Raw genomic sequence first — 22,944 nt, forward strand, 5'->3', positions numbered from 1 at the left:
GGCGACGAAGCCCCCGGTTCTCTATTCCGGGCGCTTTTCCGTCGCCAACTTCCAGCGCAGGTTCGCCTCGCGTTGGCCGGGACCGGGCTAACGGAACCCCGAGCATTGGCGGCCGAGGCGGACAAGTACTTCGCCGCTTCGGACACGCGGGCGAGAGTCGGCGTGGCCGTCACGGCCCTCGTGGCTGATGCTGCTGATGCTGCTGCTGATGCTGCTGATCCACAGCATCAGCTTATACAGCATACGCAGCATGCTGATACGCACCTCGTGACCGCCGCCACGCCCCGCCCACCGCCGCGGCGAAAACCGCCACCGCGGGAAACCCGCCAACTCCACCGGCCTGGCAGAGCCAGCCGCGCTCCTCCAGCTCCACCACCTGGTGCTTGTTCCACGCCAAGTTCGGCCACGAAGCTTGGCAGTGTCATCCGCCATGCTCCTTCAACAGGTCGGGAAACGCCCGGGCCGGCGCTCAATAGTGGCGATGAGCGCCGGCCGTTCGAGCAGCCTGCTGTTCATAACGGACACCTTCTCCGGGCGCCGTTACCTGTGCGACATGGGAGCGCAGGTGAGTGTCGTTCCCGCCGGCACGTCAGACAAGCACGCCGCGGGTGGGGGCCCCGCGCTGCTTGCCGCGAACGGGACGCCCATCCGTACGTACGGAAAACGCTGCCTCTCTCTGCGGTTCGGAGGGCAGGTTTTCCGATGGACGTTCGTCACCGCCGACGTGCCCATGGCACTGCTTGGCGCGGACTTCCTGTGCGCTAATGGGCTCCTGGTCGACGTCAAGCGCAGACGTCTTGTCCAGGCCGAGACGTTCAGCTCGCTCGCTTGTGCGTTGCCCAGCTCAACGAGCGGCTTGCCAAGCGGTTTGCCGAACGGTTCGGTTCCGGCCACGTTGGTCTGTACGCTTCCGGCAGCGGACGCATTCACGTGCCTCCTCGCCGGCTTCCCGGCCCTCACGCGGCCCACCTTCTCGGCGGGGGCCGTCAAGCACGGGGTGGCCCATCACATCCCCACCGTCGGGCCACCGGTCTATGCCCGGGCACGCCGCCTCGAGCCGACGAAGCTGGCGGTGGCAAAAGCGGGGTTCGCTACCCTGGAGCGACTCGGCATCGTTCGGCGCCCAGAGAGCGCTTGGGCGTCGCCGCTGCACATCGTGCCGAAGCCCGGCGAGGGATGGCGACCGTGCGGGGACTATCACCGTCTCAATGACGCCACGACTCCCGACCGCTACCCCGTCCCCCACATTCAGGACTTTTCCGCCCGTTTGGCGGGCATGTCCTTCTTCTCGAAGGTGGACCTCATACGCGGCTACCATCAGGTCCCCGTCAGGCCGGAGGACGTCCCGAAGACGGCGGTCATCACGCCATTCGGACTCTTCGAGTTCCTGCGCATGCCCTTCGGTCTGAAGAATGTGGCTCAGGCGTTCCAGCGACTGATGGACAGCGTCCTGCGTGACTTGGATTTCGTCTACGTCTACCTGGACGATATCCTCGTCGCCAGCGCGTCCCGCGAAGAGCACCTACGCCACCTCCGCACGCTCTTCGAACGCCTGGGCCAGCATGGCCTGATTGTGAACCCCGCAAAGTGCCGGTTCGGCGCCACCATAATCGATTTTCTGGGGCACCGTGTCACCAGGCACGGAGCCGTCCCCCTGCCGGCCAAGGTGGAGGCAGTGAAGGGGTTTCCGCGCCCCCGCACAATCAGAGGGCTGCAGGAGTTCCTGGGCATGGTGAACTTTTACCATCGGTTCCTGCCCCGTATCGCCCAGCTCCTGCGCCCCCTGCACGAAGCTCTCCGAGGTAAGCCGGGCAAAGGTGACGTTACCTGGACCGAGCAGATGGACACGGCGTTCACGGGCGCGAAGCTCGCCTTGGCTAACGCCACCATGCTCGCGCACCCGGCGCCCGATGCACCGATCGCCCTCACCACCGATGCCTCGGACTACGCGGTGGGCGCGGTGCACGAGCAATGGGTGCGTGGAGCTTGGCAACCGCTGGCGTTCTTTAGCCGGCAGCTTCGCCCGCCCGAACAGTACCTTCGACCGCGAGTTGCTCGGGCTTCACTTGGCGGTCAGGCACTTCCGCCATCTGCTCGAGGGCCGTGCGTTCACTGCCTTCGTCGACCACAAGCCGCTGATCTTCGCGATGGGCAAGGTCACCGAGCCGTGGTCGGCCCGGCAGCAGCGTCACCTCTCGGGCGTGTCCGAGTACACGACGGACATCCAGCATGTCGCGAGGAAGGATAACCCGGTGGCGGATTGCCTTTCCCGGGCCGTCGCCCACGCAGTCCACCTCGGCATCGACTATGCCCGGATGGCAGCGGACCAGGCCGCTGACCCCGACGTCCAGGCCTTGCGGACCGCCATCACGGGCCTCCGCGTCACCGAGGTGGCGTTCGACGGCGCGGGCACGGCCCTCTTGTGCGACGTCTCCCTCGGACGTCCTCGCCCCATCGTGTCCGCGGGCTGGCAGCGCCAGGTGTTTGACGCCATCCACGGCCTGTCCCACCCGGGCGCGAGGGCCTCCCAAAGGCTGATCGCCGACAAGTTCGTCTGGCATGGCCTCCGGAAGGCCGTCCGCGGCTGGGCCAGGACGTGCCTCGCGTGCCAGCGCGCCAAGGTGCACCGGCACACCCAGGCCCCGTTGGCCCCGTTCACGGTGCCGGAACGCCGGTTTGACCACGTCCACGTGGACCTGGTGGGACCTCTGCCCCCCTCGCGGGGTTTCACCTACGTCCTCACCATGGTGGACCGCACCACCCGGTGGCCGGAGGCCGTGCCCTTGGCGTCGACAACGGCGGCCGATGTCGATCAGGCTTTCATCGCCACCTGGGTCGCCCGGTTCGGCGCCCCCTCAGACATCTCGTCCGACCGCGGCCCCCAGTTCACCTCGGAGCTCTGGGGGGCGGTCGCGCAGGGGCTCGGGGTCCGGCTGCACCGAACCACGGCCTACCACCCCCAGGCTAACGGCCTGTGTGAGCGATTTCACCGCTCATTGAAGGCCGCGCTCCGGGCCACCCTCCGCGACGGCGGCTGGGTCGACAGGCTCCCCTGGGTCCTGCTGGGCCTCCGGACGGCGCCCAAGGAGGACCTGCGCGCATCCGCGGCGGAGTTGGTCTTCGGGCAACCGCTGCGGGTGCCGGGCGAGTTCCTCCCCGACTCCACGGCACCATGGTCCGCGGCACAGCAGCGCTCCGCTCTGCAAGAGACCGCCCAGAGGTTCGCCCCGGTGCCAACGGCATGCCACGGGCACCCACCGACGCACGTCGCCCCGGAGCTTCGCACGGCGGAGTACGTCTTCGTCCGCCACGATGCCCACCGGACACCACTGCGGCCCCCGTACGACGGGCCTTTCCGCGTGCTGGAGACCGGGGCGAAGCACTTCACCCTGGACATCGGCGGTACTCCTGACTGCGTTTCGGTAGACCGCCTCAAGCCGGCCCACCTCGACGTGGACCATCCACCGCCAGTGGCCCAACCCCCACGTCGGGGCCGCCCCCCTGCGGGCGGACCCCCGGCACCGCCCAGCCCCGCCGCCACGCCGCCCCCCGGTCCTGCACCCATCCCAGGGGCAGCCAGGGGCATCCCACCTGGCATCCCTGCACCCCGGACGCCGCCGATCGCCAGGGGGCGCTTCGGCCGGGTCATTCGTCTGCCCCGCAAACTGGCCCTCTAGGTGCGCGGGAATTCTGGGGGGGGCGCGTGTGGCGGACACAAAAGCCCACTGGCGTGGTGACATCATTCCGCGCACCAAGTGGGCGGTGGCCACGCCCGAGGGGTAGGCGTGGCCTCATGATATACACCGGGCGCGCAGCCCGGAGCGCGCCAGTGTTACAGTGAGCTCCTGAAATAAAGACGCTTATAAGTTACCGCTTGTCCGCTTCCTCCTTGCTCGCAAGCAGCGCGCGTAACGCCGCGCTTTAATGTGAAATTTTTATATTAATAAGAAAATATGTTTCTGAAATTTATTCAAGCGTAGATAAGTTGCACCCATTTGACGGAACGAAACTGAACGAAAAGTCAGACATGCTCATGGCCTAAAGCCTCTTGAGGAAGCTGTCATTCAAACACCTGGGTCTCACCATCAGCCGTGATCTTTCTTGGGCAAACCACATTCCAAAGTAGTCTCCAAAGCCAGACGCCGATTGGACATCCTCCGGCGTACAAAGTCCTTCCTTGGCACTCCTGAACTCCGATCAACCTACAAGGCCTTCATCTGCAGCTTGATGGAGTACTTCTCTCCTCTCTGGGCTGACTCCTCTGCCTCACATTTGCTCAGCTTGATGCGGTGGAAAACAAGGTCTTCAACATCATTGGAATATCCCACAATGAAGCTGACTGATTATATCACAGACAGGTCGGTGGTCTCTCTGTCTTCGACCACCTCCTTTCTGATCTTGCATCCTCTGCTATTTCCGTGCTTTGTCCCCCTCCAGGTTTGGTCCACCATTAACCCTCTTCTGGTTCAACTACCTAAATCCAAGATCGCTGCTCACCTCCATTCATTCGTTCCTCTTTTCTCCCGCCTGTGGATCCAACTTCCACATCCTCTTCAATCCCATTCTTCCCTCTAGGTCTTCCAGGTCATTCACCACCATCTCAGGTCGTCTCCAATCCAAATCCATAATATTTTCCACCATAGTTCACCCCACCACAACACCCCCTTCCAAATTTCCAGTTTTCCCTCCTGAGAGTTTCCTTCTTTATCCATCCTGTCCACCCCATGCAGCCTCTCCTGCCCCCATTACTCCCCACGCCCATTGTTTGTCCAAGTCTGCCTCTGTCTTGGCCTTCAACTCTGCTGCTGGTGTTGCCATCCTCGCTCTGCCGTTCCTTTTGTCCTGTTGCATCTTGATCTGTTCAGTGTACTAGTAATAGCTCTTCCATGAGCCTCGACTGTGCACATAAAAAAAAACCCAGACTCAGGATTGTCGATAGTCATGCGGTATAGGCCGATATCCCTCACGAGAGACAATGACGTCAATCTTTCATAACATTGGCCCGCTGTTTACTTGCTCTCGCTCTTTTAACTATAAACTACGTACACACACCATCATATTCATCCACAAAGTACATACGCAACAACGTGGCACTGTACCCTAACACGTTACAATATATCTTTATTATAATCAAGCAAACGTATCCGGTTATGTATGTTTGTTTGTGTGTATGTATGTATGTATGTTTATATGCGACAAAACGTCTTCTTCTTCTTCAAATAAAATTAACACAATTTTATTTTAATATATATTTAATATATTTAACACAAATAAAATTAACACAATTTTAACACAAATGTCTTCATTAACAAAAAAAAAACACCCTCTTAATTACGTTTAGACTGCTGAGATCCCTCAGATCTTTGACGACCCTTTAAGTCTCCCAAGACCCTTAAGCCCACCAAGACCCCTGAAGACCCAAATTACCCTTAAAGACCCAAAATACCCTTAAAGACCCAAAAGACCCATAAGTCCAAAAACTCCCCAAAGACCCAAAACTCCCCAAAGACCCAAAACTCCCCGAAGACCCAAAACACCCTGAAGACCCAAAAGACCGTGAAGACCACAAGACCCTGAAGACCCCAAAACACCCTAAAGACCCAAAACACCCCGAAGACCTAAAATACCCCAAAGAACCAAAATACCCCCAAAGACTCTTAAAGACCCAGAGGAAACAAAAGACCCTTAAGACCCAAAAGCCCCGAAGACACTGAAGACCCAAAAGCCCCCGAAGTCCACAAAGACCCCGAAGACCCAAAACACCCCAAAGACCCAAAATACCCTTAAAGGACCTGAAGACCCAAAACACCATGAAGACCCAAAAGACCCAAAAGATACCAAAATGGTAAATGGTGGAAGATGCCTATCGCTCTGAAAAGACGTGTGGCGAGGTGCGCGGAGCGTGCCACGTCATGCTAGCATTTCTAATAATTATGTAAAGTACATCTAAATTGAAAATAAACTGCGCTTCGTGGAGCATGGATCTCGTTCGGGGAACTTTTTGAACGATTATCGTTTCGTACTTTTTCAGATTCGTTTTGTGACCCATTGCGTGTGTATTAAATACTTATTGCAGGAATTTGTCCGGGGTGCCGGAGATAGCTCGCCTATTCTCGGTCGAAGGACACCGTGGGGTCTTTAGTTTTTAACGTCCACCAGCTATGTCGGCAGACAAGCTTCTCTCCGGACGCGAACTTAAATAAACATCAGCTGTTGCCATTGGAGCACATCGATTAATTCTCGTCATCGACGTCATTGAAAGAGAGCCAATCAGAATGCTGTTGTGTTCGGCGACACTTCCGGGTTTTTTGTCAGACTCAGACGGGCCAAAAGGAAGGGGAAGCGCGATAATGATGAAGCGATTCTAACCTAAGGGAAGAAAAGGCCAAACGAAGCTGGTGAGTTTTATACATGAAATTGATTTTCATCTGATCGATTATTACCCGTTAACAACCGATCACCCATTAATGAATCCTTCATTCCTTGCGTTACAATTCATGTTATTTCTTCGAGCCGTCGTGGTTCGTTCAAACCGAACCAACCGTTTGCATCCGCACGATCGTTCGATCGATCCCGTTTGTCCGGGTTTTGTCTGCTCAATTGTCTCTTCACGGGCTGCAAATGACTCCAACGGCGGAACCAGCAGAGGGCGGACATATCCCAGAACACCCCGCTCTTCATTTTGGATGCAAAAGCCGGCTGTACTGCCTGCAACAATGATAGGAGTACAACGACGACGCTCAAGCACGTTTTCTCACTTCCTGGCGGTACCGTGGATTACAAAAACGAGAGCATGTTGCAACAATTGAAGCTCAATTTTACAGAAAAACTGGAAGAAGAAGAAGAAGTAGTAGTAGAAGAAGAAGAAGCAGAGTAGAGAAGAAGAAGTTTTTTTTGGCTTTTAAGTTTTTTTTTTTTTTTTTTTTTTTTTCCTCCCCCTTTTGTCTGGTGTGCTAGACAAGTACTAAAGTTAATGCTATTAAAGTTGTGAGTCCATACATTGTGGCTGTTAAGTCAAAGCATGGCACCACTTGCAATATTATTATTACAAAGGTACAGAATAAAAGTAGTGTACAACTTTTATTGGTCAGCATTTTGGTCACCTCGAGAGCAAGGCACCAACTTGTACAATCACAACAACTCTCCCTCCACCTTCCATCTGCTTGGCCATCAAAAGGCCACAAATATCATTGTGACGTCTGTATTATTTGTTACCACGTTTCCCTCCATTGTCTTCGCACTCTCTGCACATTGTAAGCGAACAGATCAGCCCCGACAACCAATCGACACAACAATCACGTCAATGTGCTGTAAGTATCGGGTGCAGGCCACAGATGCTTCCTTTTGACTGGTGGTTCGTGAGTTGCATCATGTTGTGGGGGTGCGGCTGATGCATCGCCTCTCGCTATCCAGTCATCTGGTACTCGTTTTGCCGACATCGGAAGGATGTCGGGTTGAGTCAACCCACCTGGTGTAAATTCAACGTCATGAGAGGGGCTCCGACTCGGGATCCTTTGACATTTCAATCCAGCCACCTTAACCGTTAAGCCAACACCACACTCTTTTGACTGTAACACAAGGATACTAACGTTGAGCCTGTTGCTTCGCTGACGGTTGTTGAACATAAAACATATACATGTTACAGTAAAATATTACATTTTATTGAGAGTCGATGTTTGCATTTTCTTTTATTCCAGAAACATTTTGTTTACTGCTAACAACCCAGTGTTATATTTAGTAATACCCACTTATGTTCCCAAGGATCAGATGTTTCATTGTTTTTTCAGGTTGCAAAATGCAATTCTCATCAGGTCATGAATAATGAACCGCCATGAAGGCCTATCCGAGCACTAGACATAATGCCATAATGACGTCCCAGATGTAACGCCATCTTACTACACTGCCATCTTGCTGCACCCCCATCTTACTAAATCCGTCATCCCCACACCTAGCGTATGACATTCATCCCATCATCTACGGACGTCGGTCCGATAGTCAGATATTGGTTATGATGTTCAACTGCCGCCAGCAAAGTGACGGCACGGGTTGAGTGCTGGATGCCGGGATGACATGCACATCTGTAGAGGCCTAGCCTAGCGACAGACATGATGACATACCAGACCCAATGCCGTGTTGACGCTCTAGTAAAAAAACAGCATGGCAGACAGACAGAGACGGACAGACAGACAGAGAAATGCAGCTACTTTAATATTGTAGCGTAAACAAAGAAACTTAGACTCGCAGGAGGCTATTTGTCCCATCCTGCCTGTGCTTTATCTACACATTATTAACTTTACCCTGAAGCTTGTCCAAATTAATCTTCATATTCGTGGCAGTACTTTTAAAAGTTTTGTGAGTTTAACATATCCACAAAAATGTGTGACTTTTATTCATATATGCATGCTGGCAAAACGACAATTGCATGACCATCTCATTGTCCTTGTCTTTCCCCAAAGAAAAGCGATGTCTGCTCGGGGTGCTAAAAAAAAGAAGGTGACTCGTCAGTCTCGCTCCACCCGGGCGGGGGTAATTTTCCCTGTGGGTCGCATGTACCGCTACCTGCGAGAAAGCCTTCCATGCTTCAGGGTGGGACTTGGGGCACCAATATATCTTGCTGCTGTGGCTGAGTATCTAACAGGTAAGCTTCAATGATTAACGAGTTAATTTGTTAATCTAACCCTAAAGCACCAAAATACCTCGAGTATGTTGTGAAATTTGGCCACATACCTGGCTTGGAAAACTTTACGAATGCATTTTTTACCACAGGTTTGTAATGTGCTTCCATACATTTACAACTAGAATGGCACTGGGTAGAGCACATACCTTTTCCAGGCTGAACAGTTTGTTTTGTATCCCACTGATCCAAATCTGCTGACCTGAACCAAAATCCAATTGTCTTGATCTTGTCATCTAAACAACTCATCCACCAAGTTTTGTCATAATCCATCCACAACGTTTTAGGTTATTTCTCTGAAATAACTTCAGAGTGGGTCCCGATGTCTGTACATTAATCCTTTAACATTTGACTGAAACATCTTCACCTCCCAAACTACCCAACTGATATGGACCAAATTTGGTACAATGCAAGAGGACAGCAAGGTCTCATGGGGTTGTGCTCCCCCATCTGGATGCGCCCCCTATAAGAGGGCTGTAAAGGGGGATTTTGCCCCAAATATTGGTATTTCATTCAAAAATCTTCTCAGAAACCGACAACCGGATCCAGACCAAACTGGCCATGTGGCATTGTGACCATGCCCTAACCTTTAGTTGTGCTCCCATGGCCGTCTCTCTCCTGGAAATGGGGCCACAGGCTCCCTCCCATCATTCCTAATATTCACTGAAACAATTTCCTCACACACTACATGAGTGATATGGACCAAATTTGGTACGAAACATCAGAACTTTAAGGTCTCATGGGGTTGCGCTTCACCATCCGGATCAAACAAAACAACAACAGGTATTTTAAGGCCATTTTCCCTGCTAGAGCGGGGGTTAGCCTTGTGGGCCCCATGACTATCTTCTCCATTTTGCCCTATTTTCTGCATCTCCCCTTGTTAACCCCCTTGCCCGCATTTCTTCTTCTACCATCTTTAGCCAAGTCTTTCTCGGTCTTCCCTGTCCTCTACTGCCTTCTACATTCATTTCCATCACTCTTCTCAACCAGTCACTTTCATCCGGATCGGCCACCCATAAAACACTGAAAATGGGGGTTTAGCCTCAAATTCAAATAATTTATTTAAAAATCTTCTCAGAAACCGTGGGAAAATAGCCATCAGTCAGGGCTATTTTTTAAATATAATGCAATGTATTGTTTTTGGCCCCATCTCTCAATGGTGAAGAATTACTTAAGAAATTTAAAAATTCCCTTATCCGGATCCAGATTTGGATATTCACAAAGACCAAATCAATTCGTCCTTGTTACACACCCAACCTGTCCACCAAGTTTCGTTTAAATCAGTTCATAACTTTTTGAGATATTGTGCTATACAGTATATCATTTTTAGCCCCATCTCTCAATGGTGAAGAATCGCTGAAAAAAATTCTCGGATCGGGATATTCACCAAAATTGAATCATTTATTTCTTGTTCTACACCCAACCTCAACCGAATCCGTCCACAACTTTTTGAGATATCTTGTTTACAGATAGACACAGACACACAGAAGCGATTGCAAAATCCCGTCTCCTGCCGCACGGGGGACAGGCTAATAATTACGTAGATTGTGCATGTTATAATACAAGTTAGTCCGACATGATTAAAGAAGGCTAATGTTAGGCTTTTTTTTCCTTACGAATTCACTTGAATAAAAATAATCAATTAATGCTTTAACAAATGGGATCTTTGTAATTTGGCGGCCCAGGGGGAGGTTGTACGCAGCCAGCGGTCTGGTATAAAACATCGGGGCACATCGGCGGTATAAATGCTGATACCGATGTTTAAAAAAAACAAAAACCCAATGTTGGCCGATACATCGGTTTAACCGCTCCAGTTTAGAGTGGAGACCCTGCGATTCAAGCAAAATGCACAATGACTGGTCAATAATCTACATTTATATGATGATGATTATGATTAATTTTAATCCCCTCTTGTTGAATGTTTATTGATTTGAATGGTCCACAGCATTTCTCCATCTTAATGGAACTTGAGCGTCGTCAAGTTTTGTGACTACATGCAAAACCTACCAATTCTGTGGTTACTTGCTTATTGGAAATTGTCGGCCATCTGTCATGACAACTGACAGTCTTCCATGAATAAGTGCCTGTTGATTCCAAGGATGTGGCTACTCACCACCCCCCCCCCCCCCCCACCCGGCCTTTCTCTTCCAGCGGAGATTCTGGAACTGGCAGGCAACGCAGCTCGAGATAACCGCAGGGGGCGTCTTACACCCCGCCACATCTTGCTCGCAATTGCCAATGACCAGGAGTTAAACCAGGTGAAAATAATCTGTAATGCATACTTTTTGTTCATGTCACATTTAATTTTTCATCATTTCATTATGTATATCTGATAAAGAAAGTAAACTCTTTGTGCCAGAAAAAAACGTTCCCCTCTATAGGATCGAGGCTCATGAAGGAGCAAGATGACTGTTGGACAATGGGGGCAACTCTTGGACACTAAGCAAAGGAATGAACAAATGGGAATATATTGTTACGGCCCACGGATAAGATGTTATGTTTGCCGAGCGGATGGCCCCGCGGTCGTACAGTTACCCCGACTAACCCGATTCCCGAGCGTTGGCCGGATCGCGCCACAGATATTCAATAGGGAAAAGACTAAGGCGACACGGATGTGAAGAAGAAGCAGACAAAAAGGTTGGAAATACTACTAAATTTATTTACTATTTACAGGCTCAAAATAACCAAGGAAGAAGGAATAATAAGAAAATAATATACAGAAGATTTTAGAGACACAGTGCAAATTCCTAGCTTATCTAACAGGCTTAACTTATTCCCAGGGACAAGACAAAAGACAGACTACGAACACACTTACACGGGGAATGATGATAGGAATGGCGGAAGGTGGATGGCTGGAGGGGGGAGGCCGGTCCACGGATACCGCAGCCCGATCGGCGCGTTTGGCAGCCGCCGTTCCTTTTTGGTCCTGCTCAAAACGTCCGTCTGGTTCCAAGCTGCTGTGGCTGCAGTTTTGGTGGCTCAAGCTGCTGTGGATGCAGTTTCGGTGGCTCAAGCTGCTGTGGATGCAGCCGCGGTGGCTCAAGCTGCTCTCTTCAGGGATCCCTTACTCAACTCTCTTCTCGGTGATCTCTTTGCCGCCACTCTTGTCATGGACCTCTCTTTGTCATGGACCTCTCTTGTCATGGACCTCTCTACGCAACTCCTGACCACTCTTGCGCGCGCGCTTTTATAACGCCTCCGGCGATTAAGCCGCCGGCCTTCAGGACACGCCCATCGGTGTGCTCACCTCGGCCATGGTTGGTCGCGCGACCCTCTGGCTCCGCCCTTGATGACGACGGGCGGGCACGCCTTTCTTCCCCGATCCGAGCACATGTTCAATGGTGGTTTTGGAGGGGATGTAATTGGCAAATTGAGGCTTGGCCATGACGAAAGGGGAAATGGAGGTTTTTGGGAATGGGAATGAAGAATGAAGGGAATCTATCTTATTTCACTTGGTGCAATGGAGTATTTAAATTAATGGGAGACACAGCCTTGCCCTAACACACATAATAAGGATATAAGCTACTGAACAAGGGTATTATAGTGTCCTTCAATGTATGCTTTATGGAATTAACTACCGGAACGCCCTTTGACCTTTATACACACTGGAGCAAGGAGGGCTCAGACTAATACAATAATTCACAACCATTTACTATACAATACAACGCAATCAAAAAAACTCAATCCTCATATCCGCAACACTGCACCCTCCTCCTCTTAGGCACGTCCCGGGCCTATAACTTTAATTTAGTGTGACACGTAGGTGTAGTTCCCTCTACATTTAACCTGACCCTGAGTGCGACAGTTTTAAAACATAAATAAATATGTCCCGCTGCTCCATTGCACCCTACCTAACAGACTCACGCCCACAGCTAACCGAATTGCGGAATGGTCTTCAAACTATACACTGACGGTGGGGAGCATTATTTACAATTGACGCTACTTTTATTTACAAAACGCAACCCAGGACCTGTGATTGTTCTTTCTGGGGGGGAGACAGTCTGCTCTGCATCAACGCACCATGAAAGCACCCAAAACGCACCAACACACCCTCAAGCACCAATCGGTGCACAGTCATCATTGTTCATGAATAAAACCAACAACCCCTAACCCTGCAGGTGGTCTCTTGCTCTTCGGCTCCCTCTGCTGGCTATTACTGTCTTCCTGGTGTTGTCATCTTCCTTTGCTGGCGGCCTATTTGCAATAACAAATGCACCCAATGTGTCCATGTCTATTTATTTTATTTATGGCCCACAGGGCCGACTAGTGTGGTTCACCTGTGGGGCATCGGTGCCCTGTGGCCAAGGTCCGCCAGCAAGATTTCGGGCCTTCATGGCCGGTTCCAGCAGAGGGGCCATGCCCCAACCCATGGGGTCCATCAGTGGTGCTCGGCCACAGACATGTGGTCCATAATGTGGTGCATCGATGCAGACAGCTGGTTCTGGGGGTTCCGGGCGCACAATGGCGGACTCACGCACGCTCCCCTCGGCGCCCAGTGGCGCACAGGTCCTCGTGGGAGACAAAAGGGGGGACAGACAGATGAGCGAGGGGTAAGGTCACAAGGGTACACATCAAACAAGGCAATGCAAGGCGAAGTGCGTACGGAGAGCGAAGTGAGAAAGCTCGTCCCTACCGTACGTCACCCCAACTGTCACCTACACTACCCTTGCCCTTACCCCATATTTACAAAATCTACACATTTACAAATTCGTCACTACTGTCACATCTTCCCCCTATACCAAATTCGTCTTCACTCCCTCTACTTTAAAATTTGCCATCACCAATTCATCATCAATCCTCATAAGGAGGGAGAGATGGAACAACAGCACAATGTCGCACCCACGTCATGATGCGTCTCACATTCCAAACATTTGCATTAAAAAATAAAATAAAAACAAACTGGCATGGTGTGGAGGTACGTCATCCCAGGTGAGTGGATGTAGATAGTGCGAGGAGACTTCAATCCTAACTATCCTCTAAATGACTTTAACACACTTTACACTACCCGGGGTCTTTCCCTGCCAATCCATTGGCCATCTTACACTATGGGTTCTAAAAACCAATTCCCATTGACCAAACTGTGGTGCTTCTCAATTTGGGGTCTCACTCCCCCGATTCATCTCCCTGTGCCCTTGCACAATTTCTGGGCTGGGTCATGCAGCTCTCCCAGCAGGTCTACCGACCTGCACACCTCCACCACTGCAGTTGCCACCCGAGCTTACCTAGCTCCTCACCCTAACCTATCTAATTGGGGAAGGCCCCTCCTGGCTCTGTCACCCCTCGGTGCCCTCTGGCACTGGGCTACCCGGGTCCGTCCTCCGGATCCTCGGGCCCCATCCACAACAACTCTACCGGCTCCCAGAGCCCACCTGCGGCCTCACCTGGCCGACATCCTCACAGTGGTGGGGTGCCCAAACCAACTACACACACTAACAGGCTACATGCCCAGTCATTTCCACAACACTAATGCACCCATCCAAATACTATTATTTCACCCACACCACAGATGCCAATATCCAACCACAATTTACCTATACCCTCTACCTAACACTTACACTACCCTCCCCGGGTATTCGTGATGGGGGTCCATCCTTCCCCCATTCACACCTTCGCACCATCCACTCCACTCCATAGTTTCCACCATACTCACTCCACGACCATCCATTCCAATACTCAATCTACTCCACACCATTTATTCCATACAACCATTCTCCATTCACCTGTTGTTGCACACCTGTGCAATCACACCTGGTGCCACCTGCACCCTCCTTCCTTCCTGGACCATTTGGTCAGCACAATACTCATCACCATCACTCACTCAAACACTGCTCCATACACCTGTTCAGTTGCACACCTGTGCAATCACACTACAACTCACAATCATCAAACACACGGGATCATCTCATCTACCTACTCCCATCTGAAACTCGCGCTTCCCAGTCGTCCCTTTAAACTATTGCGCTCCCCTCGTCATTATCATCCAACTAATCTACCTGCGTCCCCACTACCTGTATCATTGTCACTACCTAATCTTAACGTTACCTAAGGTCATCTTCTAGGTCCCTACACATTATCCAAACCCTCCCTCGGCGAGCTTACACTGCCATAAACCCCATAAGACTAGTGCTCCTTTGCCCCCGTGGTGAGGGATGACAGAGTTGCCATCCCACCACATCGGGCATCTCCCACTATCAATTTTGCACACCAAATCCAACAAATCAAAAATTTGCCAATCATCTGCCAATCCACACTCTGCCAATCATCAAATTTTGTTTTGCAATTTCGGGTCCAAACCACTATCCTCGTCATCAGTCTTCTCACTAGTGCCTCTCGGTGCGCCAATTCACTTCTAAAGCTCGGCTTCGTACAGCCGAGCAATGAATGCGGGTTGCTTGGTGCCGGCGGTTGGATACGTCCGGCATTCGGTGCAGGGACTGGTGTTTACCCGGGCCGAGATCCCACGCACCACCTCGGCACGGAGCCATCCAATGGCCCGATCTCGACCTGCCGGAACGCCTCAACAAAAAGGGGTCGCCATGACGACCCTTCCTATCGGGCTGCCCGCTCCGCCTAGTGGAGCACGGACGCGGCCGTTCAAAGCGAGGCCCAGCGTGGATCGCGTACGGCGGTTCTTTCGAAACCGCCGTGGTTCGGATCCCCGCTGGTCCTCGCGGCACGCGAAGCTGCTCGGCGCGCACCGAGGGCCCGATTCGGCTAAATGTCGTTCTAACCGCTAACCCTGTTACCGTCGATGCTTCACCTGCATGCTCACACGCATACGCTACCCCTTTTACCCTCACCGAGCTCGGTGCTCCAACGCCGCCCGTACACCCCGCGTACTTCGCTATGGCACTCGTTCTTTCGCTCACAGACTTGGTCACACACCTGACCACCGCACACCTTTGCACACACTCGTCGTTCGCACACCTCACCAACACACCTCTTCGCGCCCCCTTCTCGGTCACCTCCTCTGTGACGAGTGTTGTGAAAATCAACCAAATCCACAACTCGTCCCATAGATAGGTTTAATCTCAATAATATCTTTACATCATCCTGTAAAATACACCATGCAATATATATATATATGTCAGGATCAAGGCATCATATGAGAAAGATTGTATATATCAGTCAATGCAAGCATCCCTGGTGTTGGGCTAGCGGCTAGGGTGCCGGCTTAGGATACCTAGGATCCTGGGTTCGAATCCCGGTCGATCGCCGAATTAATGCCAGGGGGGTTGACTCAGCCTGTCATCCTTCCGAGGTCGGCTAATTGAGTACCAGTTCACTGGTAATTCCCTGTTTGTCGTTGAAGGCGGCAAAAAGGGTTGGCGTCAGGAAGGGCATCCGGCCGTAAAACATTGCTTCAAAAAGGGGACCAAAAAACAACAACTACCACGGTCCCCGAAAAGGCCAACCCCCGCTTTGCGGGGAAAAATGGCCTCTAAACCGTGGTTTGGTTTGGTAGTCAATGCAAGCAAGCCTAGAATATAAGTGGGTACGTACCATTCAATTCTACATGTCATTGTATAAAGTCGCAGGAGTGGCCTCGAGTCGCGGACGTCCGAGGTCTTATAGACACCGCCCAGCGGTTTAAGTGAGCATCACACCTGGGTTCAACTTTGGTACATTTTCACCACATTCTCCCCGCCGTTAGAACTATGCTGCCACTAGGCAGGAAGCGAGCGCGCGTCAGCATTAATGGGTAGAGGAAGTCATTATATCATTATTGGGGTGTCAAAGAAATATTCCTATTGATTCTTGTCTTTGCGCAATTGTTTTGTGTTTCGCACTCTGTCAAAGCGTCTTCAGGGCTTCCTGGAAAGCGCTGTATGAAATAAATCCATTATCATTATTACAGGTCAGTCGGTCCATCCGTAGCGGTCAGTGTGGCGAATTACCCTGCCAGCACAGGTTCGGAAACTACCGGGTACGACATCCCCAAACCCGGAGTCCCCTGCTTCGGAGTAGCCGCTGGAGGCAGGTGTCGGAGGGGCACCTCAGTGCCCTCACCAGTGCCCTCACCGCTTCAGGCAGGAGTGTATCAGGCGAAGGGAGGGACGGCAGATGTTCCCGAGGCGCACTGATAGCCTGGTTAGCAAACATGTCCGATACCGGCAGACGATGAGCCTGTGGGTCACAATAGTCTAGTCTCACAGGCCTATGTGCTGGATAAGGTGTACCTTGGGTGTGCTCGCTGTCAAGGTGTACCTTGTCGATATGCAACTCATTACATAAGGTGTACCTTGCATGTGAGGTGTACCTTGTTGAAGAGCGAATGTCCATTCGTCGCAATGCAACTCATTACAGGCAGATGTGTCGATGTGGAAGATGTGTAAATCAGTAAGCCATGTCCATTCGTCGCAATGCAACACATTACAGGAAGATGTGTCGATGTGGAAGATGTGTAAATCAGTAAGCTTCTTTACAGTAAGCTGTAACAGTAAGTAAGATTACATGACAGGAGGCCATTACAGTGTAAGTCCATTACAGTAAGTCTGTACCGGCCTAGGAGCTGTAACAGTAAGTAAGATTACATGACAGGAGGCCATTACAGTAAGTCCATTACAGTAAGTCTGTACCTGCCATGGCTCCCAAGGGTACATGGTCGATCCACGTTAGATCCATGTCATGGAATTGCCGAGGGAGAGAACCGACGAGAGCCATAATGAGAGTTACTCGATACCCCGGAGTCCCCCTTTTGAAATCACGAGACTCGAGCGCCCTCTGACGGCAGCGCGTACGAATTACAAGCTCCGGCAAATTTCTACAAGCAAAACGTTTGCCACGAGTGCCCTCCGAAGGCTGCCCGAACGACCGGCATGGCAGATTACGACGTTGCACAAAACGACCGAAATGCGCCTTCCCAGCGAAGCGCGCAGAATCTCCGCAATCCCGTCATGCAGCACAGCGCTCAGAGGATCGGAGAAGACCGGAGCGCTACCGAGGAACGGTAGCGAGTACGAGGAACAGCACTACCGAGAGAACGTCCCGGATGGACTGTCCATCCATGATCCGTCCTATTGACTACCGTCCCGGAGGGATTGTCCCGGATGGATTGAGAAAACGTCGAGATCGAGAAATGGAAAACGTCCCGGATGGATTGGCCATCCATGGCCTGTCCTATCGACATACCGAGAGGATATACCGAGAGGATGGCCCGGATGGATGGATCGACATACCGAGAGGATATACCGAGAGGATGTCCCGGATGGATTGGCCATCCATGGCCCGTCCTATCGACATACCGAGAGGATGGCCCGGATGGATGGGCCATCATCTCACCCCCTCACTCATCCATCCCCCCCCCCCCCCCCCCCCGTTGTCAATTTTGAGATAGCAGCCGCGCACCGCGTACCGAAGTCGAGCGACCTTCACAGTCTGGGTCAGAGGGAACGCAAACAGGCAGCGGCCGGGCGAGGCGTCTCGCAGTCTCGAAATGTGTCGTGGAGGCGAGCCAAGAGACCTGTCCTAGAAGCAACAAGCCCAGAGTCAAGGGCGATCCGGCGGGCCGGTGCCCACGTGGCTTGCTCAGGAGACGAGGGAGTCGGGCGCAACGCCCAATGTTACCGTCTCACGGGGTCACCGTGCACTCCCACATGCCCCGTGCCTTATCGATTAACGGCATAAGTCCTCGATGTTGGCTAGTCGCCCTCGAAGGCCGCCACGTTATGTCACGCACTCTTGGGCAGGGGCGGTCAGATTGAGTATTTCTGCTATCTGTAGAGGTACCCAGGTAGACTAACTCAGGTAGACATCTCTGATGACGCAAGCGCGGGAAGCAGTTAATGGCGCTGTAGAGCAAACGCGTGATTTAGTCGATGACGTATTGGTTCGGGCGCGTGCGGGCGGGTTTGACGGCGAGTTCCAGCTGAGCGGTATCCCCAGACGGAGTGAAGTAGCACACCGAAATCTATAGTCTCGCGTCCATTGGGCACCAGCATTCGAGCGGGCTCGAGATTGGTGTACGAAATACGAACCCGGCCGACGAGTGAAATGTATTATCTAGGGCGCACTGCGTACGAGGGAAACCGAAAGTCGAGCTCGGCCCGTTGAACCAGTGCGGCTCGCCGAGTCGAGTGGGCGAGCACGCCGAGTCGAGTGGGCGAGCATGCTTGGCAGCGATAAACTGCACGACCTGAAGTAGCGTCTCGTTTGATAGCTTTTGGGTCAAAGGATCGAATACATATCACGCCCTGAAGTAGCGTCTCGTTTGTTAGCTTTCGGGCCGTGTTTTGTCCGGAGTTTTAGACATAGTTAGTCATATAGAATACATATGGTATACGATCATCTATCATAAGCATAAGCCCGAGTGCCGTGAAAGGCTATGAAGGTCCCGCTCGACGTCCTTAGAAACTCATCCGTGCTGCGGCGAGTCCTCGAATGGTGCCAAGCGAGCCTCCATTGAGGCGATTCCGGGCAGCGGAGTTCGCCGGCCTCGTTGAGTAGCCACATGTAGGTGGGATTCCGGCGAGCCGCGATCAGAATCGCCGGCCTCGCAGAGTGGTGCCCGCGAAGGGCGCAGTGCACGATTTGCGCGTATGAGGTGATTCCACCGAGCAGCGATTGGAATCGCCGGCCTCGCAGAGTGGTGCCCATGATGGGCGCAGCGTGCGGCTTCGCGTAGGAGGTGATTCCACCGAGCAGCGTTTGGTCGGGTTGTGCCCGCGATGGGGCAGCACGCGATTCGCGCGTAGGAGGTGATTCCGACGAGCAGCGATTGGAATCGCCGGCCTCGCAGAGTGTGCCCGCGATGGGTGCAACGTGCGGCGTCGCGTAGGAGGTGGTGATTCCGAGCAGCGATCGGAATCGTAGGCCTCACGGAGTAGTGCACGCGACGGGTGCAGCGTGTGGCGTCGCGTGGGAGGAGGTGATTCCGAGCAGGGATCGGAATCGTAGGCCTCACAGGGTAGTGCACGCGACGGGTGCAGCACGTACGATTCGCACGTGGAGGTGCTTCCGAGCAGCGATCGGTCGGGCACAGAGTAGTGCACGCGACAGGTGCAGCGTGCGGCGTCGCGTGGGAGGAGGTGATTCCGAGCAGCGATCGGAATCGTAGGCCTCACAGAGTAGTGCACGCGACGGGTGCCGAGCGCGATTCGCGCGTGGAGGTGCTTCCGAGCAGCGATCGGTCGGGTAGGCCGGCGGCTCCAAGCGGGTCCGTCGTTCCGACGGGGTTTCGGCCGCAGGACGTTGCCCCGTAGCATCGTTGTCCAGGCGTCTTGCCGGAGTCCGTCACGCCTGCTCCGGCGTTCGGGCCTCAGGAGAGCAGTTCGCGCTTTGACGACGCGGTCCTGCAAAAGGCTTGCGAGGTCCCATCGCATCCGGTCCTTTCGAGGCAGGCCGGCAGCGAGAGTAGTCGGAGCTCCGTAGCTGGAGCTAGCTCGACGGGTCCTCGGCCGGTCATTCTTCTCCGAGGTGGGCCTCGCAGGAGCGCGGAGAATGTCGGGAAACGCTCGTCTGAGATCTGCGTTCATCCGGCCATCGCCAGACTCGTGTCCCGCCATTTCAGAAGATTTTATTGAGATTAAGTGTTGTGAAAATCAACCAAATCCACAACTCGTCCCATAGATAGGTTTAATCTCAATAATATCTTTACATCATCCTGTAAAATACACCATGCAATATATATATATATGTCAGGATCAAGGCATCATATGAGAAAGATTGGATATATCAGTCAATGCAAGCAAGCCTAGAATATAAGTGGGTACGTACCATTCAATTCTACATGTCATTGTATAAAGTCACAGGAGTGGCCTCGAGTCGCGGACGTCCGAGGTCTTATAGACACCGCCCAGCGGTTTAAGTGAGCATCACACCTGGGTTCAACTTTGGTACATTTTCACCACAACAATCACAGGTGTGCTCTCACTCGCACACCCAACCACGTGCCTCACTACCAATTCCAGTGTGCATTCCCACACACGCTCTACCATTCCAGGTGTGCATCCTTCCATTCCAGGTGTACTTCCTCTCTCACCTGCCACAACCAACTCACGCTCCGTGTCACTCTTGCTACTTTTACCACCACACTCGGTCGCGCATTCACCCTCTCTCTCGCCAGCGCACTCTTTCCTTATGCACCCGTCCGTTACACACCTTTCTCGCGCATCCTCTTGCGCACACTCTCTCGTTACTTCCTCCGTAACACTCACCACAGGTGTGCACTCTTTCTTACTCTTGACAGCGCACTCTTCCCTCATGCACCCGTCCGTTACACACCTTTCTCGCACATCCTCTTGCGCACACTCTCTCGTTACTTCCTCCGTAACACCCACCACAGGTGTGCATTCTCCCTTACTCTTGACAGCGCACTCTTTCCTCATGCACCTGTCCGTTACACACCTTTCTCGCGCATCCTCTTGCGCACACTCTCTCGTTACTTCCTCCGTAACACTCACCACAGGTGTGCACTCTTTCTTACTCTTGACAGCGCACTCTTCCCTCATGCACCTGTCCGTTACACACCTTTCTCGCGCATCCTCTTGCGCACACTCTCCCGTTACACCCTCCGTAACACTCCCCACTACGCGCTTCCATGTGCTCCCTCGCACACGCGCTACGACCGACTCACTCTTGACAGCACACTCACTCCTTGGCGCGCACTTTTTCCTCACACCCGTCCGTTACACACCTTTCTCGCGCATCCTCTTGCGCACACTCTCTCGTTACTTCCTCCGTAACACTCACCACACCGTGCTTCCATGTGCCCCCTCGCACACGCGCTACGACCAACTCACTCTCGACAGCACACTCACTCCTTGGCGCGCACTTTTTCCTCACACACCCGAGTCGGACATTCTCGCACACCTCCTCCTTCGCACACCGTACCTGTCGCACACTTCGCCAACGGCCTCTCATGAACACCCGGGTCCACAACAATCCCCAAGCCAACTGAAGCTCCCCTCACATCATATACATTTCCACGTATATCGCCACTCACCTCGGCACCTCGTCTCCGCACCTCCTTCGCCACCTGCAAACTCTTTATTTGGTGAGTGAGCACATAATCACGATTTGAGCACCGACCTTGCACATATTCCATCACCTCCTCCTGTATTTCTCTCTTAGTTTCTATCCGTCTCTTCTTAATTTCACTCACCCCCTCTTCCACCTTCTCTAATTTTTTCTTCACCTCTTTTATCTCCCGGTGCGTCTCCTCAATCTCGTCCTCTAAGGCTACCTTAACCGTCTATGTGCGTCCTCACCTCCCGGTCCTTCGTCTCCATTACTTCTGTCACCTCGTCCAACCTCGTTGTCAGTCCCTCACGTACCATCTGACATTGCCTCTGTGTCGCTATTAAGTCATTTTTAATGTCGTTTTGTGTCGCTTTTAACCCTCCTAGTACCGCAGTGTTCCTTTGAACCTGCTCCACTAACTCCGTCTGTCCCACCGTCAGCTGTTCCACCTCCTCCGTCAGGTCCTCTATGCCCCCTTGTAACTTAGCCGTATTATTTCTCACCTCTTTCTCCATACGCTTTTCACCTCGCTTTACCTCCTCGCGTAGCCCCGAGACCTCCTCACTTACACCTCGTCGTATATCCTCCTTCATCTCCTCCCTCTCTTTTGTAGATGCCACCCTCATCTGTCCCAATTCATCCCTCTGAGCATCCAATTTGGTTTCTACCCCGATTTTCACCTCCTCTATCTGCTCTCCCATTTGTTTAATTTCTCGGGCGGATTGCTCCCCTATTTCCCGCAATTTGTCTTCCATCCTATCTTCTAGCCCCCTTAACCCATTTTTCACCCCCTCTATCTGATTCTCCTGGGCAGCCATTCTATTTTCCACCCCCATTAACCCATTCTTTACCTCTTTTATCCCATTGTCTAACCCCTCAAATTTCTTGTCTAAACCCTCAAATTTCTTGTCTATGTCCCTGCTGGATTTTTCAGCCATTTTTTTCATATACCCCATCATCTGCGCCGCGAAGAGGTCCAATTTCCCCAGCGCTGCGGTCTCGGTTGTCGCAGCGCCGCCATTTTGTGCCTCCTCAACCTCGTGCGCGATGGCGCCATTTTGCGCGCCTCAAACCTCCTCAACCACTTCATTGCTCTTGTTCTCCTCCTCCCTTTCCTCCACATAATTTCCCCGAGGTCCTGGGTCGATTCTACCCCGTCTATCTCTCCCACCGACATCCCGTCGCCTTGACCACCATATATATATATATATATACAGACAGAGAGAGTGAGAGGAAAGAGGATACATTGCAATCTGCAAATAACAGGGTTGGGCTAGGAAAGTTAATGGGGATAATAAGGATGGTGGATG

The 22,944-nt window shown here is 52.5% G+C and overlaps 1 protein-coding gene across 3 annotated transcripts in view; it reads left to right on the plus strand.

Annotated features, from left to right (window-relative positions):
* The first annotated feature begins 6,261 nt into the window (after nucleotides 1-6,261).
* The window catches only part of LOC137432497 (core histone macro-H2A.1), a 46,380-nt gene continuing 29,697 nt past the window's right edge, over nucleotides 6,262-22,944 (plus strand). For all 3 annotated transcript variants that reach the window (XM_078783287.1, XM_078783288.1, XM_078783289.1), the window contains exons 1-3: nucleotides 6,262-6,398; nucleotides 8,457-8,638; nucleotides 10,826-10,932. In XM_078783287.1, coding sequence (XP_078639413.1) covers nucleotides 8,464-8,638; nucleotides 10,826-10,932 — 282 coding nt within the window. In that variant the 5' untranslated portion in view covers nucleotides 6,262-6,398; nucleotides 8,457-8,463. The remainder of the gene's footprint in view (nucleotides 6,399-8,456; nucleotides 8,639-10,825; nucleotides 10,933-22,944) is intronic.

The sequence above is a fragment of the Myxine glutinosa genome, chromosome 8, assembly GCF_964187855.1.
Source record: "Myxine glutinosa chromosome 8, kmMyxGlut1.1, whole genome shotgun sequence".
In the NCBI taxonomy this organism is placed as follows: domain Eukaryota; kingdom Metazoa; phylum Chordata; class Myxini; order Myxiniformes; family Myxinidae; genus Myxine; species Myxine glutinosa.